The sequence below is a fragment of the Rattus norvegicus genome, chromosome 4 (assembly GCF_036323735.1).
Source record: "Rattus norvegicus strain BN/NHsdMcwi chromosome 4, GRCr8, whole genome shotgun sequence".
Taxonomy (NCBI): domain Eukaryota; kingdom Metazoa; phylum Chordata; class Mammalia; order Rodentia; family Muridae; genus Rattus; species Rattus norvegicus.
This window is the reverse complement of record NC_086022.1, coordinates 137,993,177-138,011,910: the sequence shown is the minus strand read 5'-3', so window position 1 is coordinate 138,011,910 and position 18,734 is coordinate 137,993,177. Positions and strand designations below refer to the sequence as shown.

Genomic DNA, 18,734 nt, shown 5'->3' with positions numbered 1-18,734 from the left:
CATCAGGATAGCACTATGACAACAGTTAATGTAAGACTAGAAGTGTGCATGAATATTATTATTGGTGTTGTTGTTGTTGTTGTTGTTGTTGTTGTTGTTTGCCAGCATGTAGAGCTATGTATGACCTTCTTGGATACCTTGTGCCCATAGAGGACAGAAGTCATCATCAGACACCTTGGTTAGAGTTACAGAGAGTTGTGAGCTACCATGTAGACGCTGTGAACTAAAGCAGGGCCCTTTGAAATAGCAGCCGGTGCTCTCCAACCACTGAGCAATTTCCCAGACCCATGTGCAGAGTTGATAATTAATCTCAGAAGTAGCTTAATGAAAATTTAAAGTAGTAACGACTTTAGCTTGTCCATTTCCCCCAAGAACTGTGGATTTTTGTGTTGGTTAAAAAAAGAAACTTTTAAAAGGTATGTACATGTATAAAGTGAAAATATGTTTAAAATGATTTTAGTAAAAGAAAGAAAGGGAATCCCATGGGAAAATTAAATTTATTAAAAGCTAAGAGAAACATACAAATAGGAAATTCTGGCAAGTCTATGTGTGTACAAGATACATATAACTTTAGAATCTCCAAACAGGGTATGGACTCAATTGTTAATTTTCATGTTAAACGCCTGTGTTTTATAATAGATTACTCTAAAAATATTTAGTCCCTTAGCATAAAGTACAGTGGTCTAAATTAGAAACTGAATTTCATTTTGAAGATGAAGACTTACTATATGACATTGTATTTAAAGGTTTATTTTGTTTGTGTGTCATGGGTAGTTATATTGGTGGGTATCTGTTCAACATCTGTATTGGGAAGCAAACATATATCTGGAAGAGCATCATATGCTCCTAACTGCTGAGACATCTCTCTATACCCTTCTCTTTTAAATTTCTTTCTCAGTCTCTTTATGTAACCACCACAACAAAATTCAACATGTGCAAGTTATAGGGAGAAAGCACCATGAATATGCAAACCATTATGAATACAGTAGAATATATGAGTGTTCCTTTCCAAGTATGTAGAAATAAAGATTCTGGAATCAAAATATTATTTCATTCCCCTGTATAATAAAAATCAATTTTCCAATCACTAGCCTCAGTCTATGAATTTCATTAACCTTTGATATGAATATATCTTTGCACACCTATATAAAGAGATATTACTGTCAGAAGCAAATGAAGGGCTGAGGTATTGGTTCATCTAGCCTTTGACCTTATGAAAATAATACCAAGCTTTGGAGAATTCATCTAATCTTTTTCAGGGTCATCAGAGAAAAAAATTCTCATTTCCTGTTCTGGCCATTCCATGGATCTCAGAACAGAGCCTCTGGGGAAACAACAAAGACATGCCAAACTATGGAGAAAGTTCTCATGGACTGGTATCTTGTGCGTGATAACTAGAAATCAAGGTCATTTTATCTGTCCAGTTAAGCCTTTGCATTTTCAACACACTTCTTTCCTCCCCTGTATCTATCAAGTGATGTAGGAAGTTTCAAACATTTAGAAGTTCATAGAATTCATCCCTATGCATTAACATGGCCCTTCTTTATAAGTTTTAAAAGCACGTCCTCATTCATTTAGATGTTTAGATGTTTCTCTCCCCTCCCCCCTTAAGCTAGCTGTGACTATTAAGTGCAGTTCAGGCTGAGAATCTCACTGTTGATTTTGCTAGTTGACTCTTTAGCACTTCAATATTGAAGTCAGCACAGAGAGTTCCTAGAACAGCAATCTCAAGAGAGCTAGGGTTGAAGCTTACTGTCTTGTTTCTTCCTGTCTCTGAATGTCTCCAAATAGATGTATAGGGTTGACTTTTTAAGTAGAACTTTAGGAATAACACTAAAGACTTCAGTGGAATAGACATAAGAAAAATAATAAAGCCTAAAGTATCTTGGGTGGGAAATAATCCTCACTGTCTGGTCATTCAGTCTCCCATGACATAGATTTAATGAACATAATATTTATTTGACAGCTACTTGGTTCACAAAGACATTGTTGTGAGCCTGAGGACATAGGAGCTTGATGAAGAATTCAACATGGCTGAGATGCAGGGTCAGAGAATTGGCTCACGTCACACAACTGTGTGTAGGTAATTTTTAGTCAAGGGATTAGAGAAGAGACCAAAGATGAAAGAAAGGATGGGAAAACCTGAAAATGTAGGGGAAGAAACCATGGGGTCCCAATCTTTTCTTCACATGCCTGAGATATGTGGTAGCTGATAAAAGATGCTTATGCTAAAATTTCACCAGATTAGTCATAATAAGAAAACAAATGCAAGATAATAAGTTAAATTTATGGTGTCCAAAATGGAGATGTCAATGCATGAATCATAACAACATTGTAAGCAAACTATAGATGTTTACTATGATACCAAAACTCAAATAAAACAGGAAATTTGGTATCTATGAAACATGCAATACAGTGAACATTTTTAGTAATTTTTTAAATCACAGAGGCCTACTTAATATTTATATTCTTGATTTCATGGAACAACATCTCATGTACATCAGGCAGGCTTCTGCTTCCTGTGTAGCTTAGGATGGTCATGAACTGTTGATGCCTCCTGCCTCCTCCTCCCAAGTGCTGCGAATACAGGTGTGCACTATCAGAGTCAGATTATGTGGTGCTGGGGATTGAACCAAGGGTCTTATGCACATTAGGTAAGCATTCTACCAATTTCTTGGAAATGAATTTATTAATTCAAAATAAGGTATACATGCTATCATTGATTGGACTAAGTTTCCGCATGTGGCATTTAGATACTGCAGAGTACTTTGGATAATATTAAGGACTGCACAGGTGTGCAAAATGATTCATGTTGTATTTCTGAAATTGAACAGCCTGCACTGATTCCAAAGTGGACAGCATACAAAATGTTGGAGGGGCATTGTTTTCTTTCTTTTCTTATCATTTGAGTGTTACTGACATACTGATGTCTGGAGTTGTGTTTTCTGTGACACTCATGCATTATTTTTCTTTATTTTTATTATTATTGCTGTTGCTGTTATTATTATTTTACTATAGTGCATCCGTGGCAGACAACTTCAGAGAGTCAGTTCTTTCCTTTCGTTTTTATGTAGATTCCAAAGATATAATTCAGGTTTGTTGAAAGCCCCTTTAGCCACTGGACCATTTTCACTGGACCTTAGTAATTACTGTACATATAATAATCCATAGTGTAGGTGCTCAGAAAATATGTAAATTTGAGTTACATAGCATCTGGTTACATGTTTAGGCTATTTTAGTCTAAAGTACAAGTTCACGGGACTTGAGAAGAAATATGACAGACCTGTTAGGCTACAAACTTGGCTTGTGCATAGCCAAACAGGATATTTTCACAATGTACTAGAAGATCAAAATACATGAGGGGACTGCTTTTCTGCCACATGACAGTCCTGATTTAATTTGGGTTTCTAAGTAAAAGAATGATGGGAAAAGGAAGATACAAGGACACAAAGAAAATGTAATAAAGTCAACTTGCCAGCTCCTGAAATTAGTGATCTTTACAGATTCTGCTTTCACCCGTTAGGGAGACAAACGCTTCTTGACGATGCTCACCTGTTCCTATGCAGGTGCGAGGAGAAGCTGAAACATGCTTTTGAGTGTATGTTTACTATTCTCTCAAGGGAAGTGAGTCAATATTCTTCTTAAAAATAATATTTACATCTTCAAACCACTGATAGCTATTTTAAAAATAGTGGAGATAATTTGTTCAAGAAACCTCTATCCCTTTGGAAGCCTACAGTCAACATTTTAAGTTGCATAATTAATTTTTCTGGTATAATATTTTTGCAGCATTTGCAATTCTTTTTGAAAGCTTTGGTCTTAATAGTCAAGAAAACCGAGGCCAGATTGTTAAAATATTCAGCTACCGTAGCAACACAGCAGCCATCTGGAAGGGTTTTCTAACAGTCAGCAACTCAGCGTAGAAGCGGCTAATAATTATGTATGTCTGGTTCAAGTGTGTGTGTGTGTGTGTGTGTGTGCGTGTGTGTGTGCGTGTGTGTGTTTGTGTGTGTGTGCACACATGTATGTGCCTGAGAGGCACCAGGGACTAGGGCAAATATCCCCTGCAAAACATGTAGCCAAGTTATAGATAAGTATCAAATAATACCTAAAATTATAGTCACATCTTTCAAACTTCTTTTCTAAATGTCTTTTTGAATAACTTATTGTCAGAGGATTATATTGTTATTGATAGATGTTGATGTTAATGTCTAACATTACGTTCTCTTCTGGAAAGATTTGCTTTGTTGATCCAAACAAAATGAATTCCCCCCCCCCTTTTTTTTAAATTTTCCTGTTCTCTCCTTAACTGAGAAAATAGTACAGCAAATAGTGAGAAATTGTGTTAGCCCAGAGACTCGACTCAGTCAATTATTGGAACATGTACTTGTGAGTGAAATTTGTATCTGGAATTCTTGTCTTTTCCCCTAATTAAAACAAAAGGCCACCATGGGCATGCTCCTTGCACAAACTGAAGCTTTAACGGGGAGAACGTTATCAGAATATCAATGGAGATCCTACAGCTCTAGGTCATGAACTGGCAGCCTGGGAGAGATGATCCTCCTGCCTAGGTAAGCCAACACAGCACTACATAAGTACAAAGGTACAAGATATTGACTACTGCATTTGTCTGAAGAACAGAGTTAATTTAACCCCAGACAGAAAGCCTGGTTGTGACCAGATCCTCAGCAAGGAGTCTGTATTAATAAAATTTACAGCAGGATCAAGCAACCTCAACTCCAGCACTGTAGCCACAGCCTGGATATCTAATTACTGTGAATGCTACTCATGAGAGTGACGTCATCATCACCAAATTCCTTAATGACAAAAAAGCACAGAAAACCTTAGTTGATCAAGAGTCTAGTGTTTATGGGCAGAAGATGAAAGTAATACATTTTGGTACTATTTGATAAAAAATAGTATTTGCGCCATATTGTTTCTTCATATTTTGCCCTAGGTGATATATTGAATGCAAGGGTACAGAACAAAAAAAAAGACTAGAATAAGGAATAATATAAGACATTCATCTGACTCTGATCACAGACACCGAAGCTGACTGGCAAGATTAGCAAGCACTCCCAACCTCCTTCCAAGGTTCTTGCAATAAGGTTTGGTTTCATGAACATGACCTTATTTACGAACATCATGTGTGCACTGTAATAAAAATCATTCCACGCAATAAAACCTTACAGGAGGGTAGATTTAATGACCGTTTAAACTTGCCATGGAAGTACTGTATGTTTAGTGCCTTACGTGAGCTCTCTTCTTGACATTTATGCCTTCTATATGGTTTTGGGAGATAAATGACAAGACTAATTAATTAAATATAGTATTATTCAGTGCTCACACTACAACTAAAACTCCAAACTAATGATCAACAATGTACTTTTGGCAAGTACATTGTTCAGGCAAAAGTCTGTAATGGTATGTACTTACTTTTCTCTCGAAAGTAAAAACTTAAGTCCTAATGGGGGCATACCTTCTACTATGACGTGAAAATCGTGACTGGCTTTCCCCAACAAATTGTTGGCTGTACAGCGATAATTTCCTCTGTCCTGGTAGGAGACATTTTCTATCTTCAATGTCTTTTCATGAATTTCAATTGTTGCTCTTCCCTTTGGTAATTCACTACCCAGTTTGCTCCACTCGATCTGTGGAGTTGGTCTGCAAGAAATATAATGAATACATAGATAAATAAATATCAATTATAAATAATCTCTCATAGTATAACTATTATCGTGCTGACTTTACATAGTCACGAAGTTTATCAGCCTTGCCAATGGACACACCATCATGTGAAGTATCAAGGTTTAACACGTATGCTTCATGACACGTTCCTTTAATGCTATTCTCCCTAGGAATCTTGTCCTTTCTGTGAAGTAGGCTAACTCCACGTGATTGCTGAATCAATGAAGCTGCATGCAAAATGGATAACTGAAGTCCAGAGAAATAATATTGCAAGGGATTTGTCAAGTGTGAAAATCTCCCCGTGGAACAGCTCCCTTCCCTACGTGACTCTCAACAACAAGGCACAGCAGCCAGCAGAGGCAGGAAACAACTTCCTCCCCCTGGAGTCCTAATGAAGCCAATACTAGTGGCTTAGGAGTGGAGCCAAGTGTGTGGGCTGGATAGGGGAGCAGTTTTTTCATTCCAGGGCAGCTTGGAGTGCCCAGCACAGATCTTGCTTTCCTGCTCTGCAGGGAACAGAGGCGAGGAGACAAGAACCTGGAATCTCCCTAATTCCAGAGCACTAGGAAGAAAGGTTCACAAGATCAAAACAAAAAAAAAAAAGGAAAACAAAAGGCAGGGATAACCTTGCCACACGCCTTACAGTGAAGGAAAACAGAATCTAGTTTCAACATGTGAGGGAAATCCCTTCTCATAAAAATGACTTCCCATGACTACTGTGACTTCGTAGTGTTGCTGATGAACAACTATAAGTGGGCACAACTCTTTTTTCCTCTGACACTTTAGAAAGTGCATAATTCTGGTATTTACTGTATTTCTGGTTTTCAGTCACTACTCCGAGAATGATCTAAGGGTAACCTGGATTATTATTATCGTTTTATCACTACCAAATCTGATGCTCCAGGAAGCTAAGTAAATATGAATTATCAGAATCAAATTTACATTCTTTCTTAGTGGGTTCTATTTGATTTCTACTTTTCATAAGTGGCCATCCTTCCTAACTGCATGGTCTTGGGCTTGTAGTCAAGCTTTCAATTGGGCACCAAGTATGTGATAATTTTCAAAATGTATTATTATTTTGTGCTTATGAGCATTTTGTCTGCATGTATGTATGGGTACTACATGCGTATCTCATGGCCCTGGGGCTAGAAGAAGGCATTGGATCCCCTATAACTGGAGTTCCAGATGGTAGTGAACCACATGTGGGTGCTGGGTATTGAATCAGGTCATCTACAAGTGATATTAAATTAATGTCTCCAATCATCTGTTTCTGTTATTTCAAATCACTTGTTCACACTGAAAATGAAAAAAAAAATAGCTCAGTTATTAGGAAACAATTACATTGGAAGTGAATATAAAGTTCTTTTTAACAAACATTTGCTATTTTCTCTCAAGGTCGAAAGGATTAACCTCAAAGATTTGTAACAACACCCTGCTTTTTGCCAAGCCCAGCACACATGGCAGACCTCCTTCAAACATGGTCATTACAGACAGACAGACACATATGGAAGTGCATTGATTAGCTGTTGTCCTCTAAAGAGCATGCCATCAAGCAGGAGTTGGAATCTGAATCTCCTACCTGCTTGCTTTTTAAACCATCTGTCAAAATGGCCATTTGCCAAGTGACAGGCTGCCCTGGGCCTCAGTTCCTCCCACACAGATTTCCCGGACTCTGTGCTTCAGCAGTGCAAGCACCTCACGTTCCTCAATTTCCTCTTTTACTTCTGTTCATGAAAGAAATCATTCGTCTAACACTCTTCACTTCTTATAAACAGAGTGATTTAAATCAGACTAACGCATTATAGTAAGTAGGGATGGCTTGTTCAGATAGGTTAATGTCTCCTTTACTCTGGACATGTCTCTCTTTAAGGAGCACTTGCCAACAGAATCTGAACAATGACGGGTTGAAAGGAAATTGTGTTGTTTAATGATTTTTGTTTGTTTTCATAACTTCAAATACTTGTTTCAGTTCTTTTTTTTTTTTTTTTGGTTCTTTTTTTTCGGAGCTGGGGACCGAACCCAGGGCCTTGCGCTTCCTAGGCAAGCGCTCTACCACTGAGCTAAATCCCCAACCCCTTGTTTCAGTTCTTATGTGTGTAACTTCTCTACTGGTTCTGGTTTAAAAGGTAGGATCCATAGAAAGCATATAACCTTAAATTTATGATGAATTTGCTTTCATTCCACACACACCGTGTAAGTGGACATGATTAAAACAGCATGTTCTCACTGTCAGAAAGATGGCAGGGATGTGAAGACATTTCTCGCCTAATGAGAGTCAAAATATCGGGGCTGGGGATTTAGCTCAGTGGTAGAGCGCTTGCCTAGGAAGCGCAAGGCCCTGGGTTCGGTCCCCAGCTCCGGAAGAAAAAAAAGAAAAAAAGAAAAGAAAAGAACCAAAAAAAAAAAAGAGAGAGAGTCAAAATATCACTTAACTCCTCCCCATTTCCAGGGAATCTGTAAGCTCTAAGCTTTCAAACAAAGCTTCCCTGACTTAATTAATAGTGTCAACATTGGGGTGTGTGTGTGTGTGTGTACAGGGTTGTGTGTGCTAGGTGGGTGTATGTGCATAAAAACACAGGTCAGAGGAGGACATCGGTGTCTTGTCTTCTGCTCTGTCACTTGCTACTCATCTCCTCACCCCCACCACATCCCTGCCACTGCTAAGTGGGTTTGCATCTTTTCTGAGGTTTTCTCAGAACTCACTGAAGTCCTCAAGCTTGCATACAAAGCATTCTTAGCTAACAGCCCAAACATCTTTATTATCATTGTTTACTTAAATGTATGATTAATGCAGCCACCTCAGAGCAGATAGAAACAAACTCCTCACTGATTTCCCTGTTTAAATTGAAAGGGTCCATTTAGATAATAAAAATGTTGATGGTATTACACTTAGAGGAGTTTAGGGTTTGGGCACAGATAGGGATGAATGGGCTTCAGGTTCCATTCAGCTCGGAAAAGTGCTTGTGCTTTTGTATGAGCTCTGTGGGCTTCATTTGCCTAAACTGCACATGGGAATATTTACAGCCAGGGAATGTTGGGAGGGAACTGAGTCAATGATGTACAGAATGACGTAATACTGATGTGTTGTAATGATAACAGAGTGCTACCACTATAATCAGTGATTTTTTTACTTTATAAATGTCCTTGAGAAATATGTGAAGTCCTTTCAAAACTCTTTTCAATAGTATTTTTGAGGATTCAGCAATGAAGATTCAAAGGAAGACCAGACCGAATGAATATTCTAACTCAAACCAATTATGAGTGTGTGTGTGTGTGTGTGTGTCTGTGTGTGTGTGTGTGTGTCTGTGTGTGTGTGTGTGTGTGTGTGTGTGTGTGTGTGTGTGCCTGAAATCTCTTCTTCTAACAGTGCACAGTACGTCAGGAATCATTGTGTTGCAAAGAACAACTCTTGTGAATGTCGATTTTCTTTGTCCTGTGTGCCTTCCCCAACATTCTAGTCCCTACAAGGCCCATGGGGATATCTTTGTAGGTGGAAGGCAATCTGAACAGATGCCAGTCACCTCCAGAAGTAAGTGACAGCATTGGGAGGAAATGACGGGTAAAGTCTCTCAAAGGTTTGACTGGCTTTAGGAGCTGACCTGAACAGTGACAAAGCCTGAAAGAATTTAATGTCCACCACTATAAATCCATGCTGACAGCAGGTGGTTAGTTATGAGTTACAGCAGATGGCAAGGCTTTGACCTTCTCATATAAACAAGAGAACAGGGCTAGAAAGAAGGCTTATCAGGGAAGAGCACATGCTCTTCTGGCAGATGACCTTGGTTAATCCTTTGAATCCCAACACTAAATTTCTCTTGCCTCCTCTTGTCTCGGTGAGCACTGCACACAGGAAGTGCACAGGCATACCTGCAGTCAAAATACTCATACACATAAAATAACCATAAATCTTAGGAAAGCACACGGAGGCCAAACTTTCTTTATAGAGGTCATGTGACAATGTATTGAAATAATTTATCACTGAACATTGGTGATTTACAGGTGCTAAGCAACCTGGCTGAAAAGAGAAATGGGCAAAATATGGAAGTTGTACAATAATTAAAACCCTTCCTCTTCCTCACAATCTAATTTCAAACAAGTTATTTAAATTTTCCCTGAATTATGAACAAAGGTGGTCATTTATTTTTTAAATATCACTTTTAATTACTACTTAATACACCTCAAATTCTAGATAATTAAAAAGACTCCCATTACTTACAAAATATTGGCATCTCAAATGAATCATTTGGGAGATGGAATGCCTTTCTGCAAAGCATTACAGATGGGAGACTATCAAGTCAGCAGGGATTCTTATAGAAATAGTGAACTCTCGTCTGACCCTGGCCCCAGTTACATGAATGTACAAGTCACTCAGCAGAGGCAAGAATCTTCAAAGACGACAAAATGTTAACCCTTAGGGTTTTTGTAGAAGTGAAACAGGACTCTGCTGGTGGCGATGTGAGGAAGTGTCAGTGGACCAGCTTTTGATGTGTGCTTCCCCTAAATCTTACCATCCGGACATTCTTTTGCACTACCAAGTATTTTATGTTATAAAAACAGAGTGTTGGAGCGATGTTTTCATTTATTATCTAAAGACTGTTTCTATATCATATTAATGCTGACTTCTCAACCAGCAGACATTTGATATTGAACTTTGGTATTATTAAGTATTTCCATTCTTGGTGTTTTGTAAACATTCCCTCTCTCCCTTTCTGATTGGTAGAATAAAAATATGATGGCCAATAGCAAAGAGAGGAAATAGAAGGTGAGACTTCTGGGAGGAGATAGGAACTCTGGGAAAAGTGTGATATTGAGTGTATATTGGGGAATATGGGGGGGGGGGATTTGCCAGGGAGATGAAGAAGAAGCAGGCAGAGGATAATGAGAGTTAACTAGATACAAGTAAGAAAACTTAGAATAAATAGGTCAACAAGTTAAGAGCTACTTGATAACAAGCCTAACTGTAAAGTCTAGGCATTGATAATAAATATATCTCCATGTCATTATTCAGGAGCTGGTGGTCCCATACAATAGAGACCATTGGAAATTAAAAGGAGAGTAGTGCAAATGAATAGATTCTAATAAGGTTATCAGACCAACAAAATGCTGGAGCCCAAGAACTGAAAGTTTTTCCAGGAATCTGATGCTGGGAGAAGGGAAAGAGGCCAACCAGAGGGGAAACATGTGTTCTCTGGAAAGAGATTCCACACAGTTCTAACAACTCCTCATAACCTTACTGGATGAGACTGAAGTCCAGGCAAGGATTGATGAGGCAAATGTATGTGGAACCACACCTTGCCGTGATTTCGTCACCGTGCACATCCTTGGACCTCTACTTAAACTTTAGTCTTACTTCAGTATCAGAAAACCAACCTCGGAGGGGTTTCCAGATCATTTTATTCCTCTGCCCAATATGAACATGTTGAATAATTTCTTTTCTAGATTTCTTTTTTAAATTTGACTTTTTTAGGGGATGGCTTATTGACCCTAGGTGGCTGGACCTCACTTGGGGCATAGACTGTAACCTCGTGTAGTCCTATAACTGTGGAGCTAGAACCCTAGACAACAGGGTGGTACAAAAGAGTAGAGAAGAAAGAAGAGCATGGCTTACAGTAGATGAGTGGTTACTCATGCACATCTTTAAGGACAGCAGTAGACCATCCACTTCACTAAGGTTTGCCTTGGTCCCTGCACTCCCGATGCCACAATGAAGACAAGAGCCTATAACTCAATTTCAATTGTAACCTTAATTCGGTGTAAGGAAGTAAAAATGTATTTCCCCAGAGAAACATGAATGATGTTTATATCTTTAAAAAAATGGTAACCTATGAGCATGCATGCAGGAAAATCTCAACTTCTCAGTCTTTAAAACACTAGATGGGATAAAGCTTGTGCTGAGGCCAAGGTACTCACAGGCCCTCTGCAAAACACTCGAGCAACAAGGTATCCCCTTTGAGTACAGTCTTTGAGGATGCACTGCCAATTTGAGCAGGAGGCAACAGTAGCTTGGGTTTCCTTTGCTTGATGGAATTTGCTGAAAAAGAAAAGGAAGAGTCAATGCCCTCTCCAATAAAGGTTATAAAATTTCAATGGTACCAGGTCATTCTTAAAGCATGACTTCCCATCCTTTTGTGTATGTATTCTGGTGTGTTTCTTCAACAGACTTCTCTCATCCAAGGAAGCATGTGTGCCTCAGTTTCTTTATCAATGTTTTTAAATGGATGTATACACCTCTGCCTTTTCAGAACTTGAAGCTTTACTCAAGATGATTTCATGAACATACCCTCAAGTTAACTGATAGTCTGACTTTGTATTCTAATGTTTTACCACACCTTTGCCATTTTTTGATGATTATATGTCTATTTAATTTATCGATCAAAGTATTAGATAGGATTCCTTCTAAAAATACAGCTTCCTTCCTTGGGTACTTTATTTAGAGAATTCAAACCAAGGAAACTTATAGTAGGTATCAGGCAGCCATGAATTTATTTAGCACTTCAGTATATTTCCTCTAGTCTCAGATCCTCAATGATACCTAATGTTTGAGAAATGATTCATAATATGTCCAAGTTTGGAAAGCATAGATTGTAAAATTTCATTTATTCTTTTAATAGTAATTCTAAAATATAATGGCAAATTAAGACACTAAATTAACACTGTACTTTGATTTCATTTCCAAGTATAAACATAAACTGTTTTTCAAATTCTGTGCCAGCGTGACTTTATCTTTTTATAGAATAAAATAAATCTCTGACTTCCTATTATCAGAAGAGAGGAGTGTAAAATACAGAAAGCCATGTGCAGTTTGCCTTGTATTTTCTTGATATGTTTGCATATTAGAAATTATTTTTGAATATATACTGTAATATACAGCCATGCCCATTTGAGATATATATATATATGTATATATATATATATTCTTATAGAAAATGATGTTGGGAATGAGACAGCATACATGAGATGGCCCCCAAGTGGAGTGCTTCATTCACTTCTGATGAGATTGTCAGTATATTAGAAATCTAAGTGAAGCCCCTAATCCACATAATGTAAGGAGCATTTATTTCATTTGACTGTGGCTTGCAATATAGAAATAAGTCCACTATGTAATTCAGGTTAAAACTCAAGCATCATAGATAAAATGCGATTCTTATGTCTGCTTCATAGAAAAAAAAAGAATAAAATTTAAAGGGTTAAAATTGGAGATATACTAAAAACTGCATTGTTTCTCAGTGAGATTGCACAGTGGTTTATAAACTGTTCTAACAAGTCTTGCAAGTAAAAAAATGATTCATTTAACTCTCTCAGACCTGGAGTTTCTCTACTTTTCTTGCTATTAACCATTTATTTTCTCTTTCCTTATGCAAAGCAACCAATCTTCTGTGCTATGTGTGGACTATTAAAAAAAATCAAAGTAATACACCATTACATACTGACACTTATAGCTATATGTAAAACTGCAGGTAGATATTTATATGTTAATTATATGCATATTCAATAGGAGAAGTTCTTGGTCTTCTGAAGGTTCATTTCCCCAGTGTAAGGGAATGCCAGGGGGTTGAGGTGGGAGTGGGTGGATGAGAGTGGGAGCTCCTCATAGAAGCAGGGGGAGGGCAGAGAGGACATGGGAAAGGGGGTAAAGGGGATAACATTTGAAATATAAATACACAAAATATCCAATAAAATGATAAAAACCCTACACACAAAATTATATATGCTTGTATATAATTAACATATATTATTTATATGTTATATTATATTTATATATAATATAATTGTATATGATTAATATATTCATATATTAAAATATATACAAAAATATATGTTTTATATATTTAATAAATATATATACTTTTATATATGTATTAATGAGATATAATTGTATATAACATTTAAAGATCACATATACACGTAAATATATTCACATACATATAAACATCCACATATCCCTTTGCATAAACTCTAAAGACTGGAGATCATAAAACTTTCTGTGCTAAAGTGTTACTTGACAGAAACACTGGCATTCTTTCCAATAATTACTCTAGTAATTATAAAATGAGATGACTATGATTGACTAAAAGTAAAACTATATGCCCAAATTCTACATGTGGCCAACTTACCCTGGTTACTAATTTCTGTGGATGAACTTGAATCATTAGCATGCTTTACTGAAATAAAAAAGATGGAAGAAACTAATACAAACATAATGGTAGATGCTGACATCAATAAAGTATGAAAACCCATGTATTTTTGGAAAAATTACAAAATGAAGTACAGCCATGCCCAATATATATATATATATACATATATATATGTATATATATATATATATATATATATATATAGTGAAAAGGCAAGTGAATACACGATTTCAGTCTACTGAAAGGCTTCATAAAGTAGACCCCAAACATCATATGCACACAAAACAATGGAACAAATTCAACAATGAAATGGTCATGCCAACCTTCTATTCTACCAGTGTCAATTACGCAGCCTGGGAGCTGCTGGGATTATCCTTTGACTTTGAATCTTACCACTTCATCTCTCACTAATTACTCCTTCCCTTTTGGGAACCCAGACATTCATTTACAGCATCAACTAGGAAACAGAAAATCAATTCAGATAACTTTGCCAATTTGAGAAGGACAAAGAAAAAGCTCGATGTGATTTAAAAAAAAAGAATATAAATGGTGATTATCTTTTGACTCAATTTTTGTCTCTTTCATTTTCAGCCTGCTGATTTATCCAAGGTCACGGTGAGCTCATGCCCAAGATGAGCTTTAGGCTCACCGAAAATGAGTAGATCCCGCAGACATGAAATGAAACACATTTGTACTGTGAATTGAGATTTGATTTTCTGGCTGCCAGAGACAGAGCTACTGTGGATCTGCAGCTGCAGATGTCTAGATCATCTGTATGAAGTCTCTGGAGTTAAGCGAAACAATGACGGAAAATACCAAACAGCTTTTAATGGCTTCACAAAGAAGAATGAAATTATACACAGATTTGCATCCAGCATGACTGAAGGAAGAATAAATTATTTGGACTTACAACTGTTCACAGTTAGTTTCATTGGCATTTTTTGTACAATCGTTCTTAATTTTGGAAATGCAGCGAAGCAGCAGTAATCATTCCGACTGTCTTTTTCTTCCACATTTGCAAAGTAAAGATCTCCTTTCTGGCTCATGTACACTCGTTCATCTTGTTCAATGTGTTCTAATTCTGCAAGGGGGAAAAAAGCATAACTTGTCACTGAAATAGGCTGCTCCTTCTCATGGTGCTGCATCAGATTATTACATTTCTATATCTTTCATATGATTTGTACTGTGATGCGCCCTGTCTGCTCTTCCTGCCATGGGCAACCAAACAGAAAAAAAAAAAATCCCACCACCACCAACAAAATACAATGAACTCCTTGGGAGGCTGCGTATCTCACAGACAGACTGCCCGTCTGGTTCATCTCTTCTTACCAACTGGTTTCTTGGTTTGCTTTGGCTTATCTAAAAACTGTTCAGTTCATATACCAATTACTACTCTTATTTTCTATCGATGATTTTTTTATTGAAACTGGGCTCCTCAAAATTGATGACTGCACCATCGATCAGCCTGCACTGGGAGCAGCTATGTAATTCTAGGATGAGTGAAAACTTTGTATTTTGTCTGCAGCCAAGAGCAACTTCACCCACTCTCCTCTAGATGCTGCACAAATATGATTTTCTTATGTAGTGCAATGAGAAAACACCCGGAGGGCAGTGGAGAAACAGGTGATGGAACAGGCTTTTCAAGAAGAAACTTCATGTTAGGAATCACCAAAGCAAGAAGAGTAAACACAGAGACTAACACTGAACACATTGTAGGTCATTTTTTTAGCAGGAAGAATTAGACTATAACAGTTAATACTAAACCAACAATACAACTCAAGTTACTTCAACTCTGGCCCAGCCTGTGTTCCAAAGGTAAAGACTGCAGAAGGCAGGGTTTTTGCAGTCATGATCCATCATATGACTACTCCCCTCCCCTTCAAACACTGCAAAGTCAAGAGACATGTTGATCTTCCAGTGCCTTCACATACACACTCCAGTTTATACACAGGAATAAGAGTAGAATCTCAAATGTATATAATTTTGAAGTCTACTTGATTCTACAGGATAATCAATCATATATGAATGATTGCTTTCATTGGTTTCACTCTGTCATATACACAGTTCATGGAATCAAAGTGATCATGATTGATGGAGCAGAATACTACTTACCAATATTCATCCAATAGATGTGTAAAGGTGGGTGGCCTTTGGGAGGGTTGCAGGGTAGGACAATGGAATCCCCTTCTTCTACATCAATGGGTTCAATTTTTTCTTTTGGGAATTTTGGAACACCTGATAAAACGATCACCATAAAACATTCACTTTTGACATAACTTTAATATGTTCTATGTTACTAATAATTAATGACATTTCTCTTGTTAGAAAAGAAAAAAAAACAAAAACAAAAACAAGCAACTAGGAAACTGAGCATCCCATGGTGTTGTTCTCACATCAACCCTACAGAAGAAAATGCTATTAAGAATCTTGCATGACGAAGCTGCCTGAGGATCTTCTCCCCTTCCTCTGTTCCTCCAGTTCCAATCCCCTTACTTGCATCTTCCCTCTTCCCATCTCCCAGGATCCCACAGATTTCCTTCCAGCCTTCCTCTCCAACTCATTGCTTTGTTTTAGACTGTAATTCCAGAAGGCATGCCCTGCTAACCCAAGGGCCACTCATCTCAGAGCAGCACGTAGGCTGAAGGCAGATCCATGATCTCCTACTACTCCTGAGATCCAGTCCCAGAGTTTCATCTCCAGCTCTTTAGTAAGCTACTGGCTTTGGCTTTCCATTTCTTTCTGATCCCATCCCCAAGGAATTACAATACCTTCTTCTCTGATCTTACTTCTCCAAATCCACCCAGTACCCCAACCCCCAACACCAACAGGCATTCCCTGTGCATATAACACCTGAGCAGGCCAGAGAACAGGCAACACATGCCATCGTACTCTGATAATCCAGGGAGGAAACAGAAAAGAAGAAACTAAATACATACCCAACTAAGACAAATTCAGAAATCAGCTAGCCTATAGTCATTCTAAACCTACATGCCTAGACAGCAGCATAAAAACACTATCACAGCCAGCTGAAGCAACAGGTCTCCAGTAGAGCCCAGCTATCCTGCCACAGAAGGCCTTGGATATTCCAACGAAGCTGAAACACAAGTAAAAGACCTTAAAACGAACTACATGATAGAGATTCTTATAGAGAAAATTAGTAAGTCCCTTGAAGAAATCTAGGAAAACACAAAATGTGGATATGAATAAATAAATTCCTTAAAGAAAGCCAGGGAAAAACAATCCTGGAGGAAATGAATAAATGAATAAATCCCTTAAAGAAATAAAGAAAACAGCAGCATCAACAGCAACAAAAAAACCCCAAAACCCAAAAAACAAAAAACAAAAAACACAATCCTCAAGAACATGGTTGAACAAAATTAATAAAGCCAAGAAAGAGGAGGCAGAAAAAAGTGTATGGGTCAGGGGGAATAAGGAGAATCTCAGTAGAACAAAGCCATCTGAATCAATGAATCAATGTTCATATTCGATCAGAGAGACTTCAGCAGGAAGGACAGGGGCTACAGAGTTCTGCACCTGCTTCTCTGTGTATAATATACCTATGATTTTATGACAGTCTTCACTGTGAGAACGAGTAGGTCCCTTGTGCCTGCACTAGGAATGCTCTTACTACCTGTTGTGTTGCAGTGTCCAGATTTTATATGATAACTTTTGCTTTATCTTGTTGTGCTTTATTTTGTCATGTTTGGTTGTTATCTATTAGCCGTCTGCTTTTCTTTTTAGTCTTTTTCTAAAAAGAGAGAAAGGTTGTGGATCTGGGAGAGGAGGGAAGATTGAGGAACTAGGGGGAATAGAGGAATGGAAAACTGTAATCAGGATACATTGTATGTGAAAAGAATCTGCTTTCATTAAAGCAAAAAAAAAATCTGGCATGAGTTTTTGTATACTTCAAGATATTTCATGAACACATTAGTTGGTTCATTGGCTAAGCCTGACAACCTGAGTTCATTCCCCGGAACACATCTGGTTGAAGGAGAAGACTGATTCCTGAAGTTGTTCTCTGATGTCTGTACTTGGGCTTTGATACAACCACAGTCACAGCCACAAACACACACACACACACACACACACACACACACACACACACACACGCGCGCGCGCGCGCACACACACACACACACAAAGTAAATCATTAAAAGATATTTCTGAACCAAAATATTGCTCCTGTGTGCCATGAATGTTTCTCTGAGGTACAGTGCAAACCACAGGATTTGTTCAGTTTAGTTCCCACAGACATGAAATGATCTTCCTCCAAACACTGTGATTCCTTATGTTAGTTTAATGTTTCCTTTCTCTGGTTTTATTGCTAACTCAGTGAATATGATTGGCAAATACCCTATTCAGGTTACTAGCTATACTGAACAAACAAATAAATATATCCAGTAACACACAACCCAATGGGAAACAGACAATGAAGAACATATTTGATCACTCTAAGTTGCAAAGAGAACTTCCACCTTGGGATCACTCCATTAGGTATAATTTTAAATGAAGTGGAAACAGTAGTGGAAAGGGAGGTTGCCAATATTTCATTCTGTTGTCTCCTCCTCACACAGGAATCAGTTCCCCAAGGAGCAAGTATGGGAAGAATGCAAGTCAGAACTGCAAGGAGTGGGAGGCAACACCAGCGTTTCAAATTCATATAAAAATTTACATATATGAATATTCAAAATGTATTCTGCCTTAACATTATATAGCTGCCATCCATTTCTTCTGAGAAATTTTCAAACTTGCCCTGTGGAATCACACAAGTTCTGATTCAGGATGATTCATAAGAGATTACTATATCTTTTGAAAAGAGAAGTCTCTTTCTTTTTAATCTCAATTTTACACATCTGGGTCAGTCTCTACAAAATTTATATTGAGAACTTCTGTCCATTTTCTCTGTATTTA

The 18,734-nt window shown here is 37.7% G+C and overlaps 1 protein-coding gene across 11 annotated transcripts in view; it reads right to left on the bottom strand.

The window, feature by feature from the left end:
• Chl1 (cell adhesion molecule L1-like) overlaps positions 1 to 18,734 on the bottom strand; it is a 214,430-nt gene that overhangs the window by 50,167 nt on the left and 145,529 nt on the right. For 6 of the 11 annotated variants that reach the window (XM_039108773.2, XM_039108777.2, XM_039108774.2 and 3 more), the window contains exons 6-10: positions 15,936 to 16,058; positions 14,734 to 14,904; positions 13,803 to 13,850; positions 11,599 to 11,719; positions 5,480 to 5,664 (exon numbers count right to left, since the gene is read on the bottom strand). In XM_039108773.2, coding sequence (XP_038964701.1) covers positions 5,480 to 5,664; positions 11,599 to 11,719; positions 13,803 to 13,850; positions 14,734 to 14,904; positions 15,936 to 16,058 — 648 coding nt within the window. The remainder of the gene's footprint in view (positions 1 to 5,479; positions 5,665 to 11,598; positions 11,720 to 13,802; positions 13,851 to 14,733; positions 14,905 to 15,935; positions 16,059 to 18,734) is intronic. The other 5 variants (XM_063286790.1, XM_063286786.1, XM_063286791.1 and 2 more) reach the window with 1 other exon arrangement.